General features: G+C 53.7%; 1 protein-coding gene across 1 annotated transcript in view; it reads right to left on the reverse strand.

The window, feature by feature from the left end:
• LOC119104509 (bifunctional 3'-phosphoadenosine 5'-phosphosulfate synthase) overlaps positions 1-27381 on the reverse strand; it is a gene marked incomplete at its 3' end in the record, with an annotated part of 69190 nt that extends 41809 nt beyond the window's left edge. Inside the window, 2 exon segments of the mRNA XM_037228224.1 lie at positions 26275-26380; positions 27314-27381. Of these exon segments, the coding sequence (XP_037084119.1) occupies positions 26275-26349 (75 nt within the window).
• Between the last annotated feature and the right edge of the window lie 292 nt (positions 27382-27673).

Genomic DNA, 27673 nt, shown 5'->3' on the forward strand with positions numbered 1-27673 from the left:
TCACAACGGGGCTGTGCCAGTGAATTCATGCGATCGCTAAACCATCCATTGCAAGTTCTAACGATAATCACTTCACTGTCTCTTAAAATGAAAGGTAGAAGACAATGGACAGCATGAGTCAGTTACGGTGACTAAGCTCGAAATGACCTGATGCAAGCAAGAAAGGTCATAGTCTCTTGCTTTTTGGCTTTGAGCTCTTATGCTAAAAATAAGTGAAAGTCAATTCAAAAGGAACTGATGGAAACCCCTCATTGGGAACGGTTCGATGTTTTCCCTGTGTCCATAGCTGTGAGCGCACAATGTTAGGCTTCAAGCGTTTTAGGTAAATACAGCGCCGTACATGGCATCGAATTCTTCCAATTCGCCAGATGCTAGAATATGCCACACAATTGAAAATGACCAATGCACGTTCCGCGACAAAACGCCGGAAAAAACGCTACATTCTATGGTTAATTGTCCAGTCATTTTCAGCGTGTCTGGACCAGGCGTGGAGCATTTACGAAAAGGCAGTGGGGCATATCAGGCGATCAAGATCACATCTGGCATAATTATTTTTGCGCAGAAACAAACCGTCGTTAACTTCTACTCTAACCTGTTTCTTTAGTGACGACCAAATGGTTTCTAGGGCAACAAGGTGAGCGTGAAAGTGAACTAATCACTCCCTTGTCATTTTAACATTTGATGGCATTACAAGAACGAAAGCAAGGGATCATCATATGAATGGTGAATCTGAGCTGTTCGAACTACTGTGGAGCGCGACATAAGCGATGAAAAGAGGGTTATGAGTACCCGAAGCTTTTAAAATTTATGTTAACAGGGACTTAGCCAGGAGGAATGAGGGGAGGGGGCATGCCAAACCGTATGCCGAGAAGTTCATAATAGATGCTGCGGGAATTTCGCAGGAATTCGGCCAAGATTCGCAGGAGTTCGGAGAAAGTTCCTCCCCATCTGAGGAAAAGATGCCTTTCAGCCTGCAAAGATTGTTCATACTATGGGCTGCGAAAAAAAAAACATATGGAAAAGCAAGTAAGGAAAACAACTGCATTCAGAAACTGAAACGCATAAAAGACAGACCACGCTCAGAGCCTGTGCAGACCCTGCCAATACAGCGGTACCAAATAAATAAAGTGCTCCACATCCCACATAAGCTCCCCATCCCACATAAACTACCGCATCCCAAATAACCTGCCACAGCCCACATAAGCTGCCACATCGCAAATAAGCTCCCAAATTCCACATAAACTACCACATCCCACATAAGCTGCCACATCCCACATAAGTTCCCAAATTCCACATAACCTCCCACACCCCACATAAGCTGCCATATCTCACACAAGCTCCCATATCCCACATAAGCTCCCAAATTCCATATAACCTCCCACACCCCACATAAGCTACCGCATCCCACATAAGCTACCACATCCCACATCCAATGCCCGGATTATGCCAAATGCTGCTCAAAACACAGACGGCCTATCCGACAGATTTCGATAACCCGCGCCGAGCGCGAGTTTGGAAAATAACTCACCGAGAACACTACCGCGGCGATTCACATTCTCACAGCCTAACACGCGGTAAGCGCCACCGTGTGAAGGGCTGTCCGAAACACTAAAGCTACTAGACAGCTAAACAGCTAGACAGCTAACAGCGGACAGCTTAGACAGCTAAGCTGAGCCGCAGCAGGCTTTGTTAGCCTGTGCCAGAGATACCACGAAGTGCATTATATTGTGTATAATAAGGCATACATATTGTGCCATAAGACAGCACGAAAAACGTAAGTGTGCCCGGAGCCCCGAAAAGACCCCAGGATTTCACTGACATGAAACCTTATGGGACCCTGGACCCACTCTACCGGTCCAGGCACGTGCCAGCAAGGAACCATGCGACAAGGCCACAAGCATAAGCCCAGCCACACACCACGCTCACACAACACACAATTACACAACGGCACATGACACAAAAACACGCCGAACGGCAAGCCCGCTCGAAGCGAACGCGGCGCCGACCACACACCCACACGCGGACAGCGGAGAGGCCGACAAGCACGCACACGCAGACAGCGGAGGGGCCGCCACGCACGCACACGCGGACAGCGGAGGGGCCGCCACGCACGCACACGCAGACAGCGGAGGGGCCGCCACGCACGCACACGCAGACAGCGGAGGGGCCGCCACGCACGCACACGCGGACAGCGGAGGGGCCGCCACGCACGCACATGCGGACAGCGGAGGGGCCGCCACGCACGCACACGCAGACAGCGGAGGGGCCGCCACGCACCCGCCTGCCGTTGCCGATCGGCATGATGTTGAGCACCAGCGGACAGACCGCGAGCCGACGTCTGACCCCGGCCGACTCCGCCCAGGCACTGCGCCGCCCTATCGCCCCTGATAACTGCCGGTCCCCCCCCCCCCGCACCGGCGGCGGGAGGTGGGCGGTGGGCGGTACCACCGGCTGGCGCGGTATGACGGTGTGACGGTATGACGGCTGGCGCGATATGACGGTGTGACGGCTGGAGCGGTATGACGGTGTGACGGTGTGACGGCCGGCGCGGTATGACGGTGTGACGGTGTGACGGCTGGCGCGGTATGACGGTGTGACAGTGTGACGGTGTGACGATGTGACGGCTCTGGCCACGCGGCGTGACAGATGTGACGGTCGTGGCGGACGCGCCCCCTCTGGCGTGTTCTTCACGCGCGACGAGAAGTTATCGATGTTTGCGGCGCGCCGATTGCAAGGGTCACTTTGCGCCCATGACAGCGGAAGGCCTGTCACCTGAGCGGCTTAGGGCATGGCTGATCGTGACGGAGCCGACATCTGCAACTAGTTCCAAATGCTGGTTGCAAACTGGTTGCAAGACACCATGAGCGTGAAAGAAGCGCCACCGACGCCATGTCTTCATGCCCAAATAGCCGAGGAACGCCGACAGCGATCATCAAACTTTTGTGTCTCCTTGGATGTAGGACGAACAGGGAACTATTTATCACATGCGTGATCTTCACCGTGTCGGTCACGATCAATTTTCGTCCACGCTGCGGCAAACCCACGCCATGTTCTGCCACGAATGCAGCTTCGAGCACCGAACACGAGGTGGCACGCCCGCCCGGGCATACCCCCTCCCCCTGCACGTCAGCATGACGTCACGACACGTTCGCGTGACACGTGTCCACAGGGCGGCGGAGGGGGGGGGAGGTGGTGGCACATATGGCGGTGCTTCAACAGGTTGTCGTGCCGACTACAGACGGCGCCGGGCGTCCGACGTTCCGCCCCCCCCCCCCCTCCGATGGCGAGGGGACGGGTCACGGCGAAAGGTCAGGACGAGGGTACGACGGGACATAGGGACAGGCGCGAGCGTTGAAGAGGGAAGGGCGCATTGGGCCATGCACTTTCCTCACTTTCAATGCAAGTTTAATATTAACACCACACACTTTTCGTGGAGCGCGTATAGTAACCCTGGATGACAGTAATTGAGCGTAAAATGGCGCTTTGTCGGCCCACTCAAGGAAACGTTCCAACACTCACGGTAACGGAATATGGGAACAGGGCTTATCAGCACGTCAAAATGTCAAGTGGTCTAGTAGGCAGCACACGGCAGCGACAGCACCACTTAGCGTGCCAGCCCCGGCCACACAGCTGCTGCCCGTGCCGCAAGCCGCCCACGAAATTCACGCGTGGTCACAATGAGACCGACCGGCAGCGGACGCTCGTTACCGCTGCTACCCGGAGATCCCGGTTGGTTCATTTGACAGACTGGCCGTCGCCATGGCAACGCACGGTGATTGGTCGCACATTTCGGGCTACACATGACCCTATCAGGCCGTTGATTAGTGGACACCTCAATGAACGCCGCACTGACCTAGCTTCGGCGACAGGACGCTGACAATGATCGACCCCGGGGCGACTTCAAAGGGAGGCCGCCGCCGCCATATTGATCAGGGCAGCACGTGTGACTGCGGCACCAACGGCCGACACAGTTCCCAGAGACATGCCGTAGCGCAGGCAGGGCGGTACAAGGGACACGTGCCCCCCCCCCCCCCCCCCTCCTTAGGTTTCCACGGGCCCTTGGGGCCCCTGGGAACCTAAGGGCCCAGGGGTCCTTGAAGCCCCTGGGAACCTGAGATTAAGGACCCGAAAGGCCGGCCGGAGGTTGCATTCAGGGGCCTGGCTAGCAGTCCCCGGCACTCCAATGCCAGACTGGGGGCCCCGAGCGCTGACCGGGAGAGAGGGAGGGCCAAAGTCGAGAAGGGCCTATATGTCGGTCACACACTAACAATAACGTTAAGTCGGCTCCGTGTCGGCACGGGCCTGGGGGCCCACTTTCCAAGCAGGCACAAAGGAGGAGCCAGCGATCTACCCTGGTCGGGGTCCCTGTAACTGTCAGGGGCCCTTAATGTCTAACACAAGGTTCTTCGTACCGAAGGGGGTCCCGAGCCGTTGAGGGGCAGTGTGCGATGAGGCCCGAAGAGGGGCCTGGGCGGCCCACCGGAGCCGAAGATTAAGGGCCAGGTTGAAGGACATGGGGCCCGGAGAACTGAATGTAGGTCACATAAAGAACCGTCACCCGCAGGGTCATGTCCTCACATATCAATCAGCGGTCCTCCTGCACAATTTGAGGATCGCTGAGACAATGCGGGCGTCTCACTCGGCCAGGGGATACGAACACTGAACAGTTGGCTCCCTGTCAGTCTGAACTCTGGAACCCCATTTCCCAAGCAGGGGCAGGTCCAGGAGACACGATTTGCATTAGCGTTGGCCCCTGAAACAACGGCTGGGGCCCCTGTGTCGGCCAATGGCCTACAGTACCTGAAAGGGGTCATCTGTGGGCCAGTGGCCCTGAGCCGGTCACGGGCTTTGTTTCGGGGGGGTCCAGAGGGGGGCCGAAGGGTCTCTCGAGACCAAAGATCACGGGCCCAATCGAATTGAAGGGCCGAAGTGCTGGCTGTAGATTATATAAAGGACGGAAGGACAGACGGATGGCGTAAAGGCCTCTGCCCGGAGGGCCCTGATCTCAAATGTCAGTCAGAGGGTCTCTTGTGCCGATTGGGGGCCACTGAGACAGAGCGTCCCTCTATTTCGGCCAGAGATAAACCAACACCTAACAGTCATCTCCTGAACGGTTCTGAACTTTTGGAGCCCATTTCCCAATCAGGGACAAGGCCCAGCCTACGAGCAACAACGCAGAGCTCCGCACCGGTCGGGGCGCAGTGCCTAACAGGGCGTCAAGTGTGAACAAGAGGTCCCGAGTCAGTTAGGGAACCAGGTGTTCAAAAGGGACGGAGACGGAACCACGAGCGACAGCAGACCTCTTGCCTTGGCCGGGGCCCTCTGGCAATGAAAGGAAACATGAGAACTTCTGATGCAAGTAACACCAGGTGGCGCTGTGCGCGTGGACTACTTTCTAAACGTACAATTTTATGTCCTAGAGCGTTCAAAGATGCTTCTTTCAGATGCGTCATTATTTTCATCCATCCATCGGCCACAACTTAGTGTTAGCCGCGGAGCTGACGCTGCGCGGCCGTGGGAGACTGCAACGCTTGGCGTCGAGGTTTTCGTTGCCAGGATTTGTGAGCGCGCATGTTCAAAACTATGATAGATAACCTGCATTGACAATCGAATATGACTTAATGTTAATCATTTGCAGAAAAAGCATGGTTCGGCCATGTTAATACAAATTGTTAACTAATTTCGATCCGCTATCTACATTTGCTGGATTCCTCACATCTTTGTGAAACCCAAATACAAATTTTGACGAAGCTTTTGAGTTCTATTGGGCAGAAAGAGCCCAATGCACCAATCAAAAGTGGAGAGCGCCGGCGATTTATTTCATACAATCGTTTAACTTATGACTCCCTCAGTCCATTAAGTACGAAATTTAGGGAGAATTTGTCTTGCGGTAGCTTCAGACTTCTATTTCATTTGTGGAAGGAGAATTTAATAAATATACCAAAAAAGAATGCGGCATTAGAAATGGGCCAAATCCAGCAATTTCTATGGGCCCCTTTGACATCAGCGGGCTCGTTACCGACCCTGCACCCCCTCCCCCCCCTGCCAAAGCTCTAGCTGTGCGTCTGGATGTCTCAGTCGGGACAATGCATCCATCAGGATCCACATACCTGATGCTGACAGTAAGAACCACGCCACAAATACAGCTGTTCAGCCAACGATGGACAAATTCGCTTTGCATCATAAAAGCCCGAAGTTTTTGGTTGACGGATTTCAGGGATTGTTTTACCAACATGTCTGACGTCTTAAAACATAATAATGCATCACATTACAACATGCCTCTACAGCATTCATCAACCAGTCAAAGCGCTAACAATTTCATTTTTGTTATTTTATCATATTATTATTCTCCATCTTATTGTTTCGTCATGCCATAATTCTACTATACTACTATCGTATCAGATCACTATTAATCAATATCATTACAATATTATCATAGTGCTGGAACACAGGCGACAAAGGATCACAACTGTCTTGCGAAGCTTACAGGAACTAAGCATCGCAACAATAAAGTGCAAAATAAAAATGACCACGCGTTGGATGGCTTCCGCTGTCTGGCAGCAGTACCACCATGGCTGTCTCGTGACATTGCAGCAAAAACCCCGACACTCCAGAGGTGCGTTCACAGTCGCTGGTGCCGACACTCGCAGCGGTGCGTTCACAACCGCTGATGCCGACACTCGCAGCGGTGCGTTCACAACCGCTGGTGCCGATACTCGCAGCGGTCCGTCCACAGCCGCTGATGCCGACACTCGCAGCGGTGCGTTCACAGCCGCTGGTGCCGACACTCGCAGCGGTGCGTCCACAGACGCTGGTGTCGACACTCGCAGCGGTGCGTTCACGGCCGCTGATGCCGACACTCGCAGCGGTGCGTTCACAGCCGCTGATGCCGACACTCGCAGCGGTGCGTTCACGGCCGCTGATACCGACACTCGCAGCGGTGCGTTCACGGCCGCTGATGCCGACACTCGCAGCGGTGCGTTCACAGCCGCTGGTGCCGACACTCGCAGCGGTCCGTCCACAGCCACTGATGCCGACACTCGCAGCGGTGCGTTCACAGCCGCTGATGCCGACACTCGCAGCGGTCCGTCCACAGCCGCTGATGCCGACACTCGCAGCGTGCGTTCACAGCCGCTGGTGCCGACGCCGCCCCGCCAGCTTCAGGGCGCGGCCGGAGACCCAGCAACCTCCTGTCGACGCCCCCCCCCCCCCCCTCCCCCTCCCCCACCGGCCGGTAATATTTGCATGGCGATGAGCAGCGTCTGGTTTGGGAGCTTTGAACGCCCAAAATAACGTAGGGACCTGGCTTAAAACAGGGTGCCGATATCGGCGCTGGACCAAGGGGAAAGGGTTGGGTGGGGTGGGGTAAGGAGGGAACAACCCGGGCCAGGTGAGATTATGTACGTGCGGAAAGCTGGGGAAAACGGTCTGCATACAATGGAGGTGTCTGATGCCAGGGGTCGTGGGATGTTTCCGTAGGTTCAAGTGGCCAGAGAACGCAATGAACCGAGACTGCACGGCACATGTGAGAATGGCCATGCAACGCGGTCAAGTCAAGTCAAGTCAAGTCAAGTTGAGTAAAGACAACCCCACTTCTCTCGGCGTAAGAGCACAAGTCCAACGTCCACGGGACATGGCGTGGAGGAGTAAAAATGCCCTCCCATCAATTCCGGCAGTGCACGCAAAGCATGCAATTTTGGAAAATTGCGACGCAGAAACGGGCACGACATGACTAGATCTGAACCTCTGATCCGACTCTCTGATCTGCCTCTCAATCTGACTCTCTGGTCCGACTCCATGATTTGACTCTCAGTCTGCCTCTAGATCTGCCTCCTGATCTGTCTCTCGATCTGCCTCTCGATCTGACTATCTGATGTGACTCTCTGATCTGTCTCTCGATCTGACTCTCTGATCTGACTCTGGATCCGTCTCTCGATCCGACTCTTGATCTGACTCTCCCGTCTGAATGACTCTGACTCCCGGTCCGAAGCACTGTTTCTGAATTCAGGAGAAGCTGGGAGTGCGCTGCCGCTGCCGGCCGAACAACTAGCCTTGGCTCTCGGCAGACGGTGTGGGTGGCAAACGGTACGTGTGGCAGACGGGACGTGTGGGAGACGGGACGTGTGGCAGACGGTACGTGTGGCAGACGGGACGTGTGGCAGACGGGACGTGTGGCAGACGGTGCGTGTGGCAGACGGGACGTGTGACAGAAGGTACGTGAGGCAGACGGTGCGTGTGGCAGACGGTGCGTGTGGCAGACGGGACGTGTGGCAGACGGTGCGTGTGGCAGACGGGACGTGTGGCAGACGGGACGTGTGGCAGACGGTGCGTGTGGCGCCATAATAATGCAACAGCCATGTCATCAGATCAGGGTTTGCGGTAATGTTGACGAGGGTAAGCGCTGTCGAAAAGTACGCTGCCACGGGCAACAAAGTACAGCAATTTCGAAAAATGTGGCTGCCGATATGCCGCTGCAGCTCGCAAGCGGCAATTCTGAGAGCTGAATATGCTGTTCCGACTGCATTCCTGTGCGTGATCGTATACTTGTTCCTGTGTACATGCTGTATGCCCTCGTGCAAGGCGTATGGAGCTTAGCTCTGGCGGTGGACATACACGTCCACCTGAGTCGTGAGCATACATTCCCAACAACTGGCTCGAACGGACGATTATTATCCCCAACAACCGGCTCAAACGGACGATTCCTATCCCCAACATTCGGCTCGAACGGAAGATTCTTATGCGTTCCTTAACGTCAATTTGTAGACTACGACTATACAATTTATTTGGTCGTTAATTTGCAATAACGCTAACAAAAGTGACTAGGAAAAGGCAATAACACTCCAACAGTCAAGCAGCCATTTCGATAACCATCTAAAAAGCGCCTCTCTCCAGCAATCCCCAAAATACGTGGTGCTCACATCCTGCACATGCGGCACAAATGACGTCACGCCAGTGTTGTTTCACCTAGCCCCATTCCATGGGTAACTCTTTCATCCCCATCCCATAGCGAACTCTTCCATTCCCATCCCATAGCAAACTCTTCCATTCCTATCCCATTGATAACTCTGCCATACCTATTTCGCAGCGAATTCTCCCATAGCGAACATCTCGACTACTTCGTCTCGCCTCCAGGCCAATGCTGCCCAGACAGACCAAACGATTACACCGCGTGAACCCGCGCTCCCAGGTGGCCTGCGGCGGCTACCGTTTCCAGCAAGTCACCCGAGACATGAGCGCAATGATGACTTGCACATCTTGAGACCACGCCGGCACAGACGCCACCGGAGGCGTTAGCAAAAAGTCTGCATCAGCATTTCGCGGGGCGAAGGAAGAGGCGATGACGTGGTATTGGTCCGTGTGGAGTGTGCAGTTCTGCGGCAGAATTGCCGACGGAGGCAGAAGCAGATGGCGACGAGCAATGCCGCAGTTACAGCCGGATATGGTTTCCCGGACTTGCGATGTGAAGATGCTCGTCGCGAGAAAAAACTTCACTTGCCCTCCACACTGCCCAAAATTTCCTTCGCACCTTTCCGCCACGGCGATTACAGTGCAGACCCCACGGGCGCAAGATTGCAGGTTCGAGACACATCACCGGCAGTTTTGATTTGGTTTGTTTCCAACAACATTAACCATCGTAACACTCAAGGCCCCATTGAAAGCGTCGTAAAGCCATCGGAAGATTATGAGGCTGTAAAAACCTACAAAACCACCAAAGTTGTATGTGAACTCAGCTTTACTGCCAATTTTATATTTCTATTTTACTTTAACTCCCGTTTTGACAACTTCTATTTTAATGTCAGCTCAACTTTTACTATCTGCTCCGCCAAACTCAAACTGAGACAGCTTGAGCCGCTGAACGAGCGGGAGGGGGGGGGGGGGGCGTGGGAGTGAGGGAAGGGGAGGGAGGTTGGAGATCACGGGAAATGAATTGTTGGGGCAGATTTACAAGCACCAAGGCCATCGCGGCGAGATGAAGAAATGTGGTTGGGCATTGGAGAGATCGGATAGCGGGAACGAGTTGAGGCGCAAGTAGGATGCAGTGGTGAGCAACAGATGGCAGGAGGAGCGGAGGACTGTGAGGAAATGGGAAGACATCGAAAACGGCCTGGCAACGAAGAAAGCAAGGAGGAAGATGGCGGAATGACTTGAACGAGAGGACAGAAGAGCTGAGGAGGGCCGGGGGACAGGAAGTATAGGACAGGAAAGGACAAGAGACGAAAACATCACTACAAACGAAACAAAACGCCAACCTCCTCGCTCTCCTACACTTCCCACAACGGGGAAGTTGAACAAGACGGCATGTAGCCCGCTCTTAACATGAGAGGCGGGAGGATGAGAGAAGGCTCAGCCGAGACAGAACGTGCTAGACAGACTAGACAGGACTCAACAACAAAACGTCGCTAACTCTGCATTCAAAAGACCAGACTGGATAACGAGCCACGGAGGCACGGCGTTTGGCTGGCACCTCACCGTCACACGACGACGCTGCACGCCGACGACGTTTTGATTTGCTTAATCACGATCGCGTTTGGTGTGAAGACGTCGCTTTTTGATGAAGGACACCGTCTGCGATTTAATTGAGCTCTGAGCTGCAGTGTTGCACGGGTGAAGGCAATCACTGAGGGCAATCATTTTCATGAAGGCAATTGGTCGACGTAATCACTTTCCGCGATCAGCTGCTTCGTGGATCAACACAAAGCAGCTGATGACGCGGGAGCTACCCCTCTCTTGTCGCGGAAAGTACCCTCTTGAGTTCTCCTTCTAATCTCATGCGTTCTTTTTAAAGGAAGACGACGCACAACGTCGCGCAACCTTTTGTATGGACTACCAGCGACTACAAGGGCCATGTACGCGCCAAGGGCCGTGCCTCTACCAGGACTCGAACCCAAGCCCCTCACGTGGGTGCCGAAGACGCTACCACTCTATCATCACGCGCCGCCCGGTTCTGTTCCGCTCCGCCCTCAGAGAACAGCGGCACCCAGCGCCGGCCGACGGCCAAACGGGAGCGGCGCTCCAGAACACCACCACAAATGCCGCGTCCGCCGCCGAAAACCACCCGTCACCACCACGTTAAAACCACGTTAGCGGAGGCCAACTGCGGAGGAGGCGGGGGCGGGGGGGGGGGGGCGATAATCAGACCGGGAGGTCACAGCTCTGCTTCATCGTCTCGCCACGCTCGGCAAAGTCACACGCCGCCACCGCGCACTTCGTCTGCGCGAAGTACGCGAGAGTGGGCTAAATCTCCTCGTAACGCAGTACAGCGCCTGATGAGACAAACCAGTTGGGAACTACCCTAATATTTATTCATATTTTTGTTTAAGCATGGGCCGACGAGAGGACAGCTAGACAGAAAAGCGCGCGCTAGTGAGACCAGAACGGTGCAAAATAACTTGGGCCAGTTCCATTAAATGCGCCACTTACATTAATAAGGACATTGATCGCAGGTAAAATGCGGGAATAAATTGGGTCAGCATATGTCCGCATCGCACAGCTATCTAATATGCCTTCAGCCGCGTCATGCTACAGCGCCGCGCCGCGTGCGTGTGTTGGTGGAGAGCGGAGGGGGCGGGGGGAGGGGGAGGGGTGACGAGTCGGTCACAGAAGGCCTCTATCGGCGCGCGTGCAGATCAAGCGTTGCGCTGATCGCCCCCCCCCCCCTCCCCTTCCACCCCTCCGAGGAGCGGACAGGCACACATTGACACGACCTTCGGCAGCAATCGCCGCCTCCTGCGGCGATGAGACCTCATGAACGCTCTCGCCCCGCGTGAGAGCCGGAGGCACGCGGCACAGCGGGCCTTCGCGGCGCAAACTCGACGATTATCGCATCGAGAGCGCTGATGCGGGGACCGCCTCCATGGTCTATCTGGGACAGGCGAGGACTTGGTTCGGGCAGGCGATAGGGACAGCTTCGTGGCCAGGCCAAAATGCGCTGTTGTATGTCATGGCGTTCAGCTTGAATTGAGCGGAGCCTTTCAGGCCTCAGCACGAGCGATACGAGAAAAAAAATGATGTCGTTGATCGGTGGGATCAATACGGCCGAAACGTTCTTGCCACGGGTGCAGGAGCTTCCGAAGGAGGCGGGAGGGGAAGCAACGATTTTGACTCAGGTTTACAACGCAACGCCAAACGACCGTTAACATTTGTAACACGTTGGGAAGACTGGCAATTTCACTGCCAACGATCCCTACGCCAGTACCACGTGCAAAAACGACATGACGTATGGCCACAAGGCACGGGCATAATATGCCCATGCCTCGTGGTCAAATAACGGGGGACGTATCATTGGATCTTACCAAATAATAGGACAAAGGAGAACTGCTATGATGACACCAGCAGCACGCAAGCACGCTTCATGTCCCTCGCGGCGTTTCACGATGGCCGCAAAACACGCCGGTGTCAGCGCATTGGGGGAGCCATCGGACTTTATAGGCGTAACAGGCAGGTGTCGAGGCTACTTCGAGAGGATGCCATGGTGTGGGAATGGAAACTTGAATAGAAGCCATAAGGCAAGGCCCTGGAACAGAGGTCTTGCCCATTGGAATGGAACGGAAAAATTATTCTAATGAAATAGAAGGAAGCTACTGAAGTGAAATGGAAGCAGACGATCAAAATGGAACGGGGAACAACGATTAAAATGGAATGAAAGCGAACTACTAACATGGATTTGGAATGGAAGGACACTACTGAAATGGAACGGAATTGCAGTACTGTAATTAAATTGGAATAAAACGAAAGGAAACTGTAGTAATAAAATTGTAATGGAATAGAAACAAACTATTCAAATGAAATTGGGATGGCAAGTAGGTACTGTATTTAAATGGAAGACAACCGTTGGAATAGAATAGAAATAGAATAGAAGGAAATTGTTGGAATGGAAAAATATTCGCACACATCCTCGAAATAGCTCGAGACACATGCAGGACAGAGGCAGCCCGCGCTCACAACTGCTCAGACGGCGAAGCAAACACGCAAGACCTAAAACGGGCTCCCAAGGGCGAAGCGGAGCGTGTGTTTCCTCAGTCTCACCTCCGCTTAATCTAGCTCATCATGTGAGCGTCGCCGCATGGCTTTTCCGGTAAGCTGAACAGCTTATCCGTGACCCATAAACAAAAGAAGGCACTTGACTTTCCCGCTCGCTTTGCTGGTCCATACGACCCTGTCTGCTATTGTGCGTGGGGGTGACGCTTCGCAATATTTGTGGGAGCAAAGGTCGGATCTGTGAGGGAAGACGTCTGCCTGTTGATATTTGCATTGCTTTCTTGCGAGTCTGGGTGGTTTGGGCCTTACGCAGCGGGCGGGGGCGGGGGGGGGGGGGGGGGGAAGGGGAGGGGGAGGCAGGAGCGAAGCAAACGCTAGAAGCGCTAAGACACTCTCCAAGGCACACAAACTTCCCTCCACGACTGCAAGAACGCCACACGTACGCATTCTCCGCCGACACCAAAGTCAAGCCGCCGGGCTCGTCGCCGGCTCGACTTTGGGCGTCGGAAGCGCCCGACCACGTCCAAACACCGGCAGCCGGCGGCGATAACAACGGACCGACGGCACCAATCCGGTCCAGCGGCGGCGGCGGCGGCGGCGGCGGCGGCGGGTCTGCGCCGGTGCGGTGCTCGGGCCGTTGACCGTACCAGTCGTCACTATCTGCGCCCCCGGTCGGCGGATCCGGGCGGCTGGGACCGGCGGACGACCGACGTCAGGACGGGCAGACGCACTGGATAGACGGCCGGCGTCAGGACGGGCAGACGCACTGGATAGACGGCCGGCGTCAGGACGGACAGACGCACTGGATAGACGGCCGGCGTCAGGACGGACAGATGCACTGGATAGACGGCCGGCGTCACGTCAGGCAGATGTGCCGGATAGACGGCTGGTCGGTAGAGCGCGCCGCGCGAGCCGAGTGCTGAGGTCACGTGTTTGGTCGTTTCGATGACGTGGGCGGAGGCGCTGGCGGCCGCGAAGTGGTGCAGGCTGGCCTCGTGCGTGACATGCGGGCTGCCGATTTGCCGGAGATTTTGCGTGACGCGCGCTGAACTTAAATCAACATCACAGGAGTAACAAGAATAGAGTTCAGTTCACAAAAAGTCAGCGGGAAGGCTCGCCAGCCAGCGGTACATTTTTCTGGCCTTCCGGAGTATGAATACACGCCGGTCAGTGTATTCATACTCCGGAATTCATACCCACGCAGTTTTTAAGAGTTGTAAAAACAAAGACGAAAGAACGTTACGAAGAAGTGTTGCGTGACGTTGGTGGAACCAAGGACGTCTGTGAAGCTGCCAAATGCAGGTGAGATGTCGCGAACGTCAAACGCAATGTCGCAATGGTCAAACAACTGCCTAGCCTTCCTTCCTCGCCACACGAGCAACAGTAGCGAAAACTGGCTGCTACTTAATATACCCGCGACAGACCAAGTAACGATAACGGTCAGTCTGACGTCACAAACCGACCGCCAATCAGAAACCTAGCTGTTGTGGCGTCACAGACTGAAAACTAGTCATCCGCGCAGTCCGTTTACCTTCGCTCCGCGTCAACAATGCGAGCTGACCATAACATTTTGGGGTGGCGGTAGCATAGTCCAAGACAGGGGCGCGCCCAGGGCTGAGAAGAACACTGCCGGGCTGTCAATAAATGATTATTAAAACAATTTTACCATAAAATTATGCAGTGAGACTAAAAGCACGATGAACCGTAAGTTTTAAATGTCAATCTAGTGGAAGCCGAGACCACACGGGTGAGCAATGGTCAACGCCAGTGATGCAGCCACCAAACGACTTTGCGTGCGCCCCTGGTCCAAACAGGCCAAACACGTCTATCTCAGCAAAGCGCGACGGCATACTGTGACCAAAACCAGAGGAAGGTTCGACGGCGGGCACCAATCGCAAATCTCCAAGCGACGTTCTGGGGCGCCCCACGAGCCAGCTGGAGATACCGGCTCTCAAGCGCTCAATCCTCCACACAAAATACCCATGAACTAATCCGGGAGTCACGACCGCGGAGAGGGGCATTGTCGGGAGTCGCGACCGCGGGGAAGGCCATTGTCGGCAGTCGCGACCGCGGGGAGGGGCATTGTCGGGAGTCACGACCGCGGGGAGGGGCATTGTCGGGAGTCGCGACCGCGGGGAAGGCCATTGTCGGCAGTCGCGACCGCGGGGAGGAACATTGTCCGGACCACGCTTAAGTGCTCCTACATCCCTGTGTAGGGCGGAAAAGCGCTAAAACCATGAGCGAGTGGCAAAGGAAGCCGGTGGAAGGGAGCGGAAAGGCCCGAGGGTCAAGATCCGACTGGTGAGCAAAGGGCACGGTCGAGGTCAAGGCCGAGGTCCAGGTCGAGGTCCTCAGACCGCTCCGCGCCCGGCTCGGCGAGGTCGACACTGGGTCAGACGCAGCAGACTACGCACGGAACTAGCGAACCATTGTCAATCGTCCATTACCCAGCCACCGTTGGATTCGGAGGAGGCGGATTACTGAAGCTGTTGGATTCGGAGGAGCTGGATCATTGAGGCTGTTGAATTCGGAGGAGCTGTATCACTTAGGCTGTTGGACTCGGTAGAGCTGTCCAGAGAAGCCAGTGCAAAACGCCAACGCCTACCACTCCCGAAACAACAACTCGCCTGTCTGGGTCAGCAGCCGCTCCCCACCTCGCCCCGCTGACATCACGCACAGCGCGCGACCATCCCGGACATCGGGGAGGAGCTGATCACTCCACACCGGCCTGGCGGCTGGCGTCCGAGCCGCGCTCCCACGCGCCAATCACGCTGCTCAGCCGGCACCCGGCGCCGCCCGCCGGCGGGCCGGGCCGCGGTGACAGGCAGCCGGCCGCGCCGCCGCCGCCGCCACCCCGCTACACGCCGCCGGGCGGCGGTGGACGAGGGCGGTGGAGTGTGGACCACGGCGGAGGACGCCAATGGTGGACGATGCGCAGTGGCATGGCTGGGATAACCTGGGTTACCCAGGAGGGGCCCAAAGCCCGTCACGGGGTCCTTTTAACCAAGGGTCCGCTATTCGCCTCTGCAATGGCCCTATTTTCGAAATTCAGGGGACCTCTTTAGGTTCGGGGTCCTATGCTGTGGCCAGCGGCCCGTTTATATGTTTCAGACTCTTCGAGCGTTTTAGAACTGCCAGAAAGAACTCGAACCTTCAACCCCAGCAGCCCAAGCTGCCTCCAATGGTGAGGGGGAGGGGAGGGAAAGGGGGCGTGGCCCCAGAACTCGCCCTTGGCTATAGCCCTGGCTGCGTGCGACGGCGCGGTGGACAAGACCGCCAGACGCTGCCAGCCAACACCCGCCGCCGTACCGATAACGCTCAACGATACCGGCACGTAGCTCTTGCTCACTCAACCGCGCTTCCCTAAACAAACAGCATCAGAGGCGTAACAAGGTTCGTCGACTGAGGGGGTACCCATACCCGCCACGACGCACATTTAGCCAGCCTAAAAAATCCCCCAGAGCCAGTCATGTCATGCACTCACCCAAGTGTCGCATCCACCACGATACCCGCACACAATCAGCCTTCCCCTGGGCGCGCCACTGCACCACAGACTGCCTCGCTCACGCGCATGCCCCCCCCCCCCCCCTCCCCTCCCGTTGCCACCTTCCGCACGCAGCGGAGGCGCTGCCACGGCGTGCCCCAGGGCGTACCTTGGGGGCGTGAAACACCGTGGGTGCTCTAGGGGCGTACCTTGGGGGTAAGGAACACCACGGCGTGCTCTAGAGGCGTACCTTGGGGGTGTGGAACACCATGGCGCCGGCGTGTCGTCGGCGGCCGGCAGCGCGGTCCAGCGCCGTCCAACCGGCACAGATTCCGCGCGGCGTGTGTGGCGCTGGACGCCGACTGGAGCGGCGGGCTGGGCTCGCACCGGGGTCACACGGCGGCGGGGCGCAGGGACGCACTCAGGCGGTGCAAACCGGGGGTGTCGGTGGGGGGGGGGGGGGGGGCGAGTATGTGGGGTTGTGGAGGGCTCAAGTGTCAAACGCAGGGGAGCAGGACTGAGGTAAAGTAGACCCACAGCAGGGGCGTGCTCAGGCGGTGCAGACGGGGTGTGTGTTGGTGGGGGTGGGGTGAGGGAACTGGATACATGGAGTTGGGGAGGGCTCCGGTGTTGTACGCAGGGAAGGGGCACTGAGGTTAAGTAAACCCTCAGCAGGGGCGTACTCAGGTGATGTAGACGGGGGGAGTTGGTGCAGTGTGACTGCGCACTGCGGGGGCGGACTGGAAGTGTTGAAGACAGGGGGCGGGGGGGGGGGGCACTGGGTCCAGACTTCAGACTGCCACAGGAACGGGCAATTCCACCACAAATAGACAGATACAACTACACAACTCGACCAGTGCGACCCGTACTGAGCCTGTAACGTCGATACGCTGCCCGCTGTCTCTGCAGGCGCTGTGTGCCTGCAGTCGCATTAAGTCTACATCGCCAATAGCAATGAACCATTGTCGAGTAATTCAAATGTACAAAATCCAAAGGCTTACAAAACGAATGCATAGTCATGTAAAGGAAACTCCACAGACGCATTTTGCAGCAAAGTAGAGGAAGAAATCAAGTGAAAAGTAGAAGTTAACAAACTTTTGGTCAAGTGGGTGCTCAGTTAAGTCAAAGGAAATGTTCAACATTTGAAAATATTGAGGCAATCGTCAGATATGTCAAAACATGTCCCCTTGCAACTATTGCTACGCTCTGAGTGGAAAAGACGCTTATGGACAAGACTTAACCATGAGGTAAATATGCTCCTCAATAACTCATCGTTTGACTGCGTCAGGACCGTTTAATGACGTCAGAGTGGCTGCCGAACGGGCCGTGCGAAATTGCCGACGTAGCGGATGGGTCAACTCACTCGTAAGTTTTCAACTTGTCCAGAAGTGTCGTACTAATCGGTCCGTAGTTTGATAGCACTGCATAATGCCCAACAGCGCCGTCAACACACAAGAAGGACATCAATTTTAATTATTTTGTAGTACAAATTACGCTTTCAACGCTCACAACAGCACTACGCTTCTTCCCTGCAATCCCGACCGCCGTCGCCATGGCAATCACCGCGCGCACCTCTACTGGTGCGAATAAAAAAAATATTCGTGTGCGACCCAGCGGGTGGGAAGGGCCTGTTTCCGAGAAGCATATTGGTCGAGGTTTGAACCAGCGTTCACTATGGACCACGTTATACTTCCGTTCCCAAAGCCAAAGTACACTCTGAAAAGAGCCACAGTGGTAAGCTCCATAGGGCAGAAATCAAAGCCATGGAACAACGTTTCGTTGAATTCGCGGGATAACGGCTTCATGTTCGCACATCTTCTTGCCTAAATAAATATTTCAGTTTTCGCAGCATTTATGACACAAACTTTTTGACAAATTAGCGTGCTCCAAACATTACGGAACGCGCCCGTGCAACAAGCAACGCAAATGAAATGTAGTGCTCTCATGGTGGTGAGCGGGGAGTCCAATGAGATCTCGCCCGCAGGAGCGAGTACTTCAAATAGAAATTTTGAGATATTCAGAAGGGTTTCGAGCAAACTGGCATTACCGATCAATCGCACGCGTTTGATCTAACAATAAGTGAAAGGTACGAAAAAGGTGACATGCTCCCACAACAAACTAGAAAGTGAAAATTACGAGGGGAGAAAATGCGCAACATGAAATGCAATTTTCGGGAATAAAAATTAAAGGGAGTGTTCCACATTTGTAAGACGTTTTGAACTGAAACACCCATCTTGCAGATGATTCGGTGCGGTTCACAGCCCCGCCTATCTTAAGACCTAAGGCCATCTAGTTTCTGAGCTTGCCGCCCTCAACTATGTGTAGACTACTTCGTGAAAAGTTTTTTCAGGGTCACCCAGGGATTCATGACGCCATAATAACGCTATTAATTTCAACAACAAAAATCGTTTAGATGTCGGAAAACGTAAACAATAACGTCATCAAATCCTTCTACTCCATTGTTCATGCGGTGATCAAGGCCAAGTAAAATCTAATTGTCGAGTGGTGCATAACTAGCGTCCGTGAGCATCATTTTCAGAAGCAACGGGTGTCAACTGGCTCTCACTCAGTATGGTGGAAGGTGCGATGACAATGTTATACAAGGAACAATCAAACAATGATGCACTGAAGAGCATATTTACTAAATAGAAAAATTGTGCTGACTGGAGCAGTTCTTTCCATTTAAAAGTATACCAATAGTTAGTGAGCGTATTTCATCATACATCATGCTTACTTCAGTATCCTCATATGTAAGCATTTCCTTTCAATAATTACTGCTCAGTAATTATCCATTATCGTTCGATAATGTCTTACAACAATACATACCCAGCAACGGCACGCCAAGAATCAGAACAGAAGCGGCCAACGTGGCGAAGGCCGCCCCTCACCCCAGCGGCCGCCACCACCGGCCGCAACCCCACCAGACCCGGCGGCGCTCCCCGGCCTGGCGGACGGCAGCCTCTTTACATTTTCTGGCCATCAAAGGCAGGCCGTGCGGCGGCCCGACTTGTTGAGTGCCCCCCCCCCCCCCCCTTCCCCGTCATCCGACCAAGAGGATCGATGGGGGCTCTGCAGACGGACAAAAACAGCTCCGACGTGGCACCGGGGAGCACGGACTGGTCCAGGCCAGAGAAGCCCGGTCAAGGTGAGGGGAACGAGGTCAGACTCGGGAGACACGGTCGGAGTAGGGGAGCAGTGCCTGGGTCGGGGGAGTGAGATCAGTGCCAGGGAGTAAGACTCTGACTTTGCCCGATAGGAGAGACAAGGTCATGGCTGCAGAAGCAAGACTCTGGCCGGAGAAGCCAGGTCAAGGTCGGATGGACAGTCTCAGGTTGGGAAATAAGGTCAGAATCGGGGAGCCAGGTTAAGGGAGGTCATGGTCGAGATGTAAGGTCCAGGCTGGGGACCAAGGTCAGGTTTGGAGCGCAAGGTCAATGATGGGACAAGATAATGTTTGGTAAGCAAGGTAAGGGCAGGAGAGGAAGGTAAGGGTCGGGTAGCGTAGTCGGGGGCGGGGGAACCAACCCGGCCTTGAAATAAGGTTTTGGTCGGAAGCAGGATAAGGGCCGGGAAGCAAGGCTAGGTGTGTGGAAGCAACGTCAGAGATGGAAACGGGGAACCATCAAAACCCCCAAGATCGTAGCACCCAGTGCTCATATCATCCAAAATCTCATCATCAAGCATTCATAACGTTCAAAATGCGTCCAGTACCGTGTCCGTTGACGGAATTCATAGCGTCCACGTTCATAAGGTCCCGCGATCACGACGTCCAGTTGACTAGATATCATGGCAATGCCACATTTGTTCGAACCTCGTCACCAGATAACGCAATGTTATATTTCCCTCCTTTACCCACAGATCCCTTAATCAATCTGGCATTAAACCCACGATCACGAGATAGGTACAGTGGAACATGGCTAGCACGAATCATGTGGAGTGCCTGGCGGCCGGCGGTCCTACTTTCCGTCCAAGTATACGCGCCGCACCATTGTTCCACCGCGCCTACACGCCACTGGCACCACTTCATTAAAAATGCAGAGCTCCGCCTATGACGCACCGTGCAAGACAATTGCCTGAAAAAAACACATGGCTGTCCTTGCGACTGCGGAACCGGAACCGAAACCGGAATAACTCGACGGCGGAACCACTGCTGCCAGACAATCCTTGACACCAGGTGCTGCTCAGGATGTAATAATTGAACTCTGCAAACCAATGGTGTTGAGTGCTGCGGTGAACGCCTCAGTGTGCCAGCTGCGGCGAAGGCTGCGGCATTGGAAACGACGCACTCTCGCAGGCTTTTACGAAGTAAAACGGGCAACGTGAGGTATAGGAATGACAGCCTAGGCGGTTATCGTCACCAGGTACGTTCGCGTGTGTTAGGGCGCCCGCAACACACCGTCGGAACGCAACATCTGTCAACTCCCCAGAACACCCACAGTAACACTCCACTGCTACTGTTACAGCCGCAAAAGCAAATGTCTGTCGTTAAATGGTTATTCGACTCGCGACGGTGGTACATTCGAACAGTGAGTCATCGGACACGTGCCCATCATCTATATTACCGAAACAAAGACCAACATGGCAGTAATAAAATTGCCTCAGCTGCGCCGACCTGGGCTCTTAGAAGGTCTCAGTCTATTCCACCACGCAGTGACTCCTGACAAATGCCCCGTTGTCATGGGACCCACAAGTGGATTCTCAGAAATCAATTCTTTCTCATCAGTCATCAATTTCATCATATTTGTCAAGCATCTTCCATGCAATAAAACAAACAAGGGAGCCAAACATTGCTGAGGATTTTAGCCAAAGCCCGCGATAAAAAATCAACAGGTTTCCGGACCAGAGCCTTCCACGACCAGGCTGCAGCTTTCTACCGGGCAACCAGAGATCTTCAAGGCCGCCAAAGACCAAAGTGCGTGCAACACCGCATCAGCCAGGTCCGCTGGATGATTGCAACCTCCAAATACCGAACTAAACGCTTCATCTCGGTGCATCTTGCTCATGCTCATCCAGAGCAAATTCAAGTGTCAGGCATACAAGCAGAAACGCCTCGGTAAAACCATCGATAACGGGGGAGCCCATGGTTTGGCCAACACCACGACATCCCATAACGAGCATGATGAGCCCTGACCCAGGACCCGGTCCGGAGCCGGTCCTGGCAGCGGCACCGGTCGCTGACCCGTGACGTCACCAGCTGCTGGGGTCACCGGCCGGGCCAGACCCGAGCACGCACGGCGACACGGATACCGGGCGGACGCCTGGCGTATACGGGATGGCAGGTTTCTGGTCAGGCCTCATCTCGACAACGGCTTGGGCACATCAACCATGACTGTGACCTGCGACATTGCTGTTTTATTACTAGTACTTCCACAGCAGTGGCTTTACATACCACGTCGCCGTTGTCACTTGGGCTCCACGATGCACTCGCTGCTGAGGCCAAATGGCGTCGCCTGCCTCTCTCCCCTGGCAGCAAAGGCGGGCACCGCGGGAATCGGACCCCGTACCTCTGGTTTCCCAGACGCACAGTGGTTAACACAGACGCGTTAACCACTGCACTACCGGCATCCCCTTACATGTTACGCTGCCATGATACATCTCATGTAATGCTAGATGATGCATTTCATATCATGTTATCGTGATATTTTACAGGATATCATATTCACTAGCTATATTACAGCATAGCTACATTTCATATTATATTGCCTTGGCTGATGTGTTATTATTTGTTACTATTACTGGCTATTGCAGTAATATACTGTAAATACTATAAAATTACACTGGTTACTGCATTTACAGGTAATGACTATTGCAATAATAAATTGTAATTACTATGACATGACACTGGTGGCGCCCCCGCTCCGGCTCGGATCCCGAGACTTCCGGTCGGCCAGCCAATGGCATACGCCTCCCCCGCCACGGCGTCCCCAGAACAGGCCGGCGCGCGCTGCTACCGAGGCGTTGTGAAACCTCGCTGCCGGCCGCTTGCCGTACCATGTGGTGGTATCGAGGGAACGGGGACCGGCCGGCATTCGAACCCCGCTCCCGGCCCGGGACAGTGAAGGTCAGCGTGCAAGCCGTACGGGAGAGCTCTTCACAGACTGAATTTTGAGGATTATTTATAATGAATTACGCAACAACGATAAGAAAAATGATAATTGCAGTAATAGGAATAACAATAACAATAATGGTAGCAATAACAATAAGAATAGTAATAACAATGGCAATAGTAATAACGATAACAGCAATAACAATAACAATAGTAATAGTAAGAATAGTAATGATAGTAACAACAATAACAATAATAATAATACCGATTATTATCATCTTTGATATATTTATTATCGACAAGTTTTATATCCACGCGATTAACACATCCATCCTGCTTGCAAATATTATATTCGATCCGATCTGACTCATCACGGCACACACTGCTCGAGGATGATCCGCACCTGCGTCCCATGCTTTCATTCAGTCAAATATTATAAGTTAAATGTGCCGCATGCGGCACATTTACGACTTCTTTACTTGATAACAGACCATCCAGTCCACTTAAGATGACTAGCATTAAAGTCACCAATGCAACCCGATCCATATTCGTATTGCTAGAGATTTCACGATTCAGTGTCGTCCAATCCATCATGCCATTCAAAATTTGTTGGTTTCGCCAATACCCCGTGACGAGCGAAATGATACATCAGAGTCGCCGAAGCGACGCTGCGTACAGGAACAGAGTTAAGAGAGCGCTACGTTCCATTCAGGAGGTAACTGTCGAGAGAGCAGCCAGGCGGCCGCCTACTGGTTTACGTCATGAACGCTCGCCCCTTCACGAAAACCAACCCATTCACCACAAGTGTTATGCAACCTATTGCAGTGATGTAGAACAGCCTACCGCATAACCCTGGCCGTGGAGGGCACGAGCACCCAAGGAAAGTTGTATAACTCCCGACGACATGGCCGAAGGTGAAATCGATCTGGCCATGCAAAGCGAGGGTGGTCATCCGTGTGAGGGAAATGCACCGAGGCCAGGTTCATACACGTTGAGGCGCTGAGAGCACGTGGGGATCGCAAGGCAATGTGACGAACGCGACCTGACGCCCCCTCGGGGTAAAGCTCGTACTGTCAGAGACGGCCCCGGTGTCGGGGTGGTTTGAAGCAGCAACGTCACACCAGGAGTTGGCAGCTCGGTCCAATACCCGAAGGCTGCAGCGCCTTTCATTTACATCCATCGTTGTATGTATAATTTCTTTAAAAGCGAAGGGCAAAACCCCAAGTTCTTCTCCCAGTACCAAGAACTCAGCCAAAACTGTTCAAAAACACATTGCACACCTATGCAATGACAAAACACGCGGCAAAAACCACCCACGCCCTCGATGTGCAGCCCTGCTCCGGCCTCAAATAGTGCAAGCCAGCCTTCGTAAGCAGCCCCCGCCAAGGTCGCAGACGGCCCCGAGACGGCAACGATCACCGTGACTGGGACCGCGCGGTCGCCGAGAAGGGCGTCTGGTCAGTGAGCGTGACGCTGTGTTTACGCGATGCAGGCGGGCCGCTCCGTTCATGACGGCGCTAGGTGCTAGTGGAGGGCGTCTGGCGCTGGCGTGTGGACCCGGTGAACTTACCGGCCACGAACTCTGCACGGTGAGACGCTTAACAGCCGGAGACATTGAGATCGATGCACGGCTGTTGAAAGTTTGAAATTGGCTGGCGTGAAACGCAAACGCAGGCCATTTCATCTCCCGCGATTATGCTGCCCGCCCGAGACGCTACGGCTAGCCCGTGGCCAATGCTCACTACAAAATATTGTTCGACACGGCGCTTGCCAAAAAGAGGAAGAAGAAAGCATGCACGAAGAAGTACGTGAGATGGTGAGGGCTAACCAAGGTGGGAAATGGACGAAGTACTTGACCAGGTACTTAACTATCACTCAATGAACTGAAAACGCCAAAATGAGGCACAAGTCATTGGAAAGGTGCTAGAATGCACAGGGCTACTTCAAGATTTCCAAAAATGAACGCAGAAAATCGGTCACAAATAGGCCACCCGCAGCGTACGTGAGTTTGGCCACCATCATGTGGTTTACCTCCGATACACGGAGCGTTTCGGGAGTTTAGGAGACAGCGCGAGCAAGGAAAGAAGGGCGGAGCTCCATCGCTGAGTATGGTCACAAGCAGATCGCTATTGCGTTTCCCAGTTTGCTGAAACACCCTAGGAATGCGTGTGTCCCGTTGAGTTCAAACTGACATGCCAAATTCAGAATTATCTTCGTTTCTGACGGTGATTCGCAACAAAAACACATGACCGCGTAATTGTAACTGACTTGTATACAACTACTGGTAGCTTTTCCATATCCGGCAATGTGCTTAGTAACAGGATCTACACTTTCTCCAAATACCCAGTGTATCTCATACGATGGAGGACGGCAGGGCGGGTGATTGCGCCAACGTGGATCCCAATCGACGCCTGTCGGCGGACCAAAGGGTCGGAACTGTCGGAACAGACGGTGGACTGCGCGACAGTGGACAGACAATGAAAATACAACGGATTTGATGCTGTTCTTGTCACTGGGGCTTTTGACACACCCAGCTGCTGAGGCTGCATGGCGTCGCCTGCCTCTCGCCCTGGCAGGAAGGACGGGCACCGCGGGGAATCGAACCCCGTACCAGACGCGGTAGCCACTATGCTATTGCACCCCAACAGACGGTGGACCGGGTGACGTCACATGGCTAGACAGAAGATGTGACAAGTCACGCTGATGCGCTGCGAGCAGTCGGGCTGAGCGCGATAACGTGTTCTACACGCAACTCAGCACGAAATGATGCAACTCAGCCAACGTTCATGTTTCTAGGCGTGGCCGGCTTGTGCTCAGCGCCCCGACACCTATCGGCCGGCGGCGAAGCTTTAGTGTAGGTGGCGCGGGAGAGCAGCACAATCCGACAGAAGCGACGCCGTGAGGAGTCTCGCACAACTGAGTCGGCATCGACCGCTTCAAGGCACATCGTGGCTTTTTGTGGATCGCAAACCATCGCCCGGCCAAACATTTGATATCGATCGCGGGGACGTGCAGACGCCGAGAAACGAGTAACGACGCCGTGGGAGGCGATGCGGGGAATCAATATCGAATCGGAATCGACAACCGTCAGCCGTCGTTTCCCAGCAGCGCTCCTGGGAGCTAATACCAGCTTTTACACCAGAAAATAGCCAAGGCATGCCTAGAAATGCGCCTGCCCGATGTCATGCACATGAACCACAGAGAGCAAACTGCTTTTAGGCCTACGCTGTACCAGAAATGATAGTTTCCTTTGATGGAGGCAACTGCCACCTCCAACTGGAATTATTTTAGCATTTCCAGGATGTCAGCACACTGAGAGGAGGAAACACAAAGGCATGCAGGCACATAGCTATGGTTTTTGTTTGAGGGAGAATATCAACTTTTCTCTAAAATTCACAAAGTTTAGACCAAACTCTTGCAAAACCACCCAGTATCTAGTGTAAAGTTTTTGGCTTCTGGGAAGTGGTTCTGTCTCCTTCACCCTCCATTTCAATTTGTCCATGACAGTACAGATTATGACATTGTGAGCTGTTTTGAAAGAGCTGGTAAATATCTCCCAGAACATGCCATATTTTAGAGGCCAAACAAATACATCTTGATACCAACCACTGTTGTGGAGAGTACAGTAAACATCTCTGATGAAGTCCCACATGTGTTAAGAAATTATATACTTATTACAGATTAGATAAACATGATGTTTATCCATGCAGTGAATACATGTTTGTGATGCCTTTTTACAGGATCTCCAGCACAGTAATGGCCTTACCTGAACAACTTTGGTCTTTTTCCTGCCTGGTTCTAGATCTCCTGCAGCAGCACCATCTGCCTCTTCTTGAGGCATGCTGACTTCTAGACCAGTCTCTGGATGGAGGCTGAAATCAGTGTCAAGGATTTCAATAAATTTCACCAAGCTGAGTATAAAAACAAACCAAAAAAACTGTCATGGAAGTGACACGCCTACATGCAAACCAGATATTGAAGCGACTTGTGCACCATTGGGACCTCACAACTGTGCACCATTGGTGCACCATTGGGACCTCACAACACACTCGTCTGCTGGGGCTGCATGATTCCACCTACCTCTCACCCTGGCAGGAAGGGTGGGTACCACTGTGATTCAGGCAGTGCACCTGTGGTTTCCATGCATGAGACATGCAGCTTAACAATCACACTGGCAGTGCCAAATGGGAGTGATTCATGGGTAATGATAGTTATCAGTTTAGATAGATAGTATAGATAGCTAATAGATAGCTAAAGTAAATATTTGTCAAACAATGTTTTCATAGGCAAAACATGCAGTGAGGCGGGTAAGGAACCATCTGCCTTGTGATCATCACAGTGAACCTTGCCTAGTCATGTGACCCCAGACTACTTGAGCCTCCAATGAGTGAGACAATCCATACCCACAAGAAACTTTAATTCTAAATCCATGCCTTCCTCCAGGCAGAGTAAAACTTCAAGAACCCCGGGTGTCCCTAACTCGACTGAGCAATTTAACAGACTAAGCTGAATGATTGCACACATTACAAGATGATTGGAGATGCAAGCATGCTGAGAAGCAGGGCTTTAAGAGCTAGGACTATCAACAAATTAACCAACTTATGTGAAGGATAAAATTCTCTTCACTGTCAGCTCACTACCACCCACCTTTGTCCGACCCGCCCTTCAGTTCAATGAACTGTCACCATGACCCTACAAACACTATCTCACTAATCCTCATCCTCCCTTCTGACCAATATCATACCATCTCGCTTTACATCTCCCGTTCCGTACTCCCACCCTTGCTTCGCCGCGATCCCACATACCTCGGATCAGCTGTTTCCGCCTCGCTCGCTCACCGGCTTCCTATTTCCCAAGCAGAACTCATCCAAACGATTTTCGGACGGTACATACAGCCACATAGCGCTCTCGGCAAAGGCCACTAGTCGTCTCATTTGCGCATTTTCTGTAAAGCAATTATTGATACCAAATTATGACGTGCAGCATCGTCCAGAAAACTATCTGACTCCGTAAATCATGGCACGCCGTGAAATGCTCCGTCGGTAGCACGAAGCTAACCGGAGGAAGAATAACTGCTGACTGATCGTCGCCTGGCATGTAAATTGATACAGCTATTTCGGTGGGGGGGGGGGGGGGGCGCAGGGGAAGACGTTTGCCTTATGCCT

The sequence above is a fragment of the Pollicipes pollicipes genome, unplaced genomic scaffold (assembly GCF_011947565.3).
Source record: "Pollicipes pollicipes isolate AB1234 unplaced genomic scaffold, Ppol_2.1 Scaffold_6052;HRSCAF=7182_pilon_pilon_pilon, whole genome shotgun sequence".
NCBI lineage: Eukaryota > Metazoa > Arthropoda > Thecostraca > Pollicipedomorpha > Pollicipedidae > Pollicipes > Pollicipes pollicipes.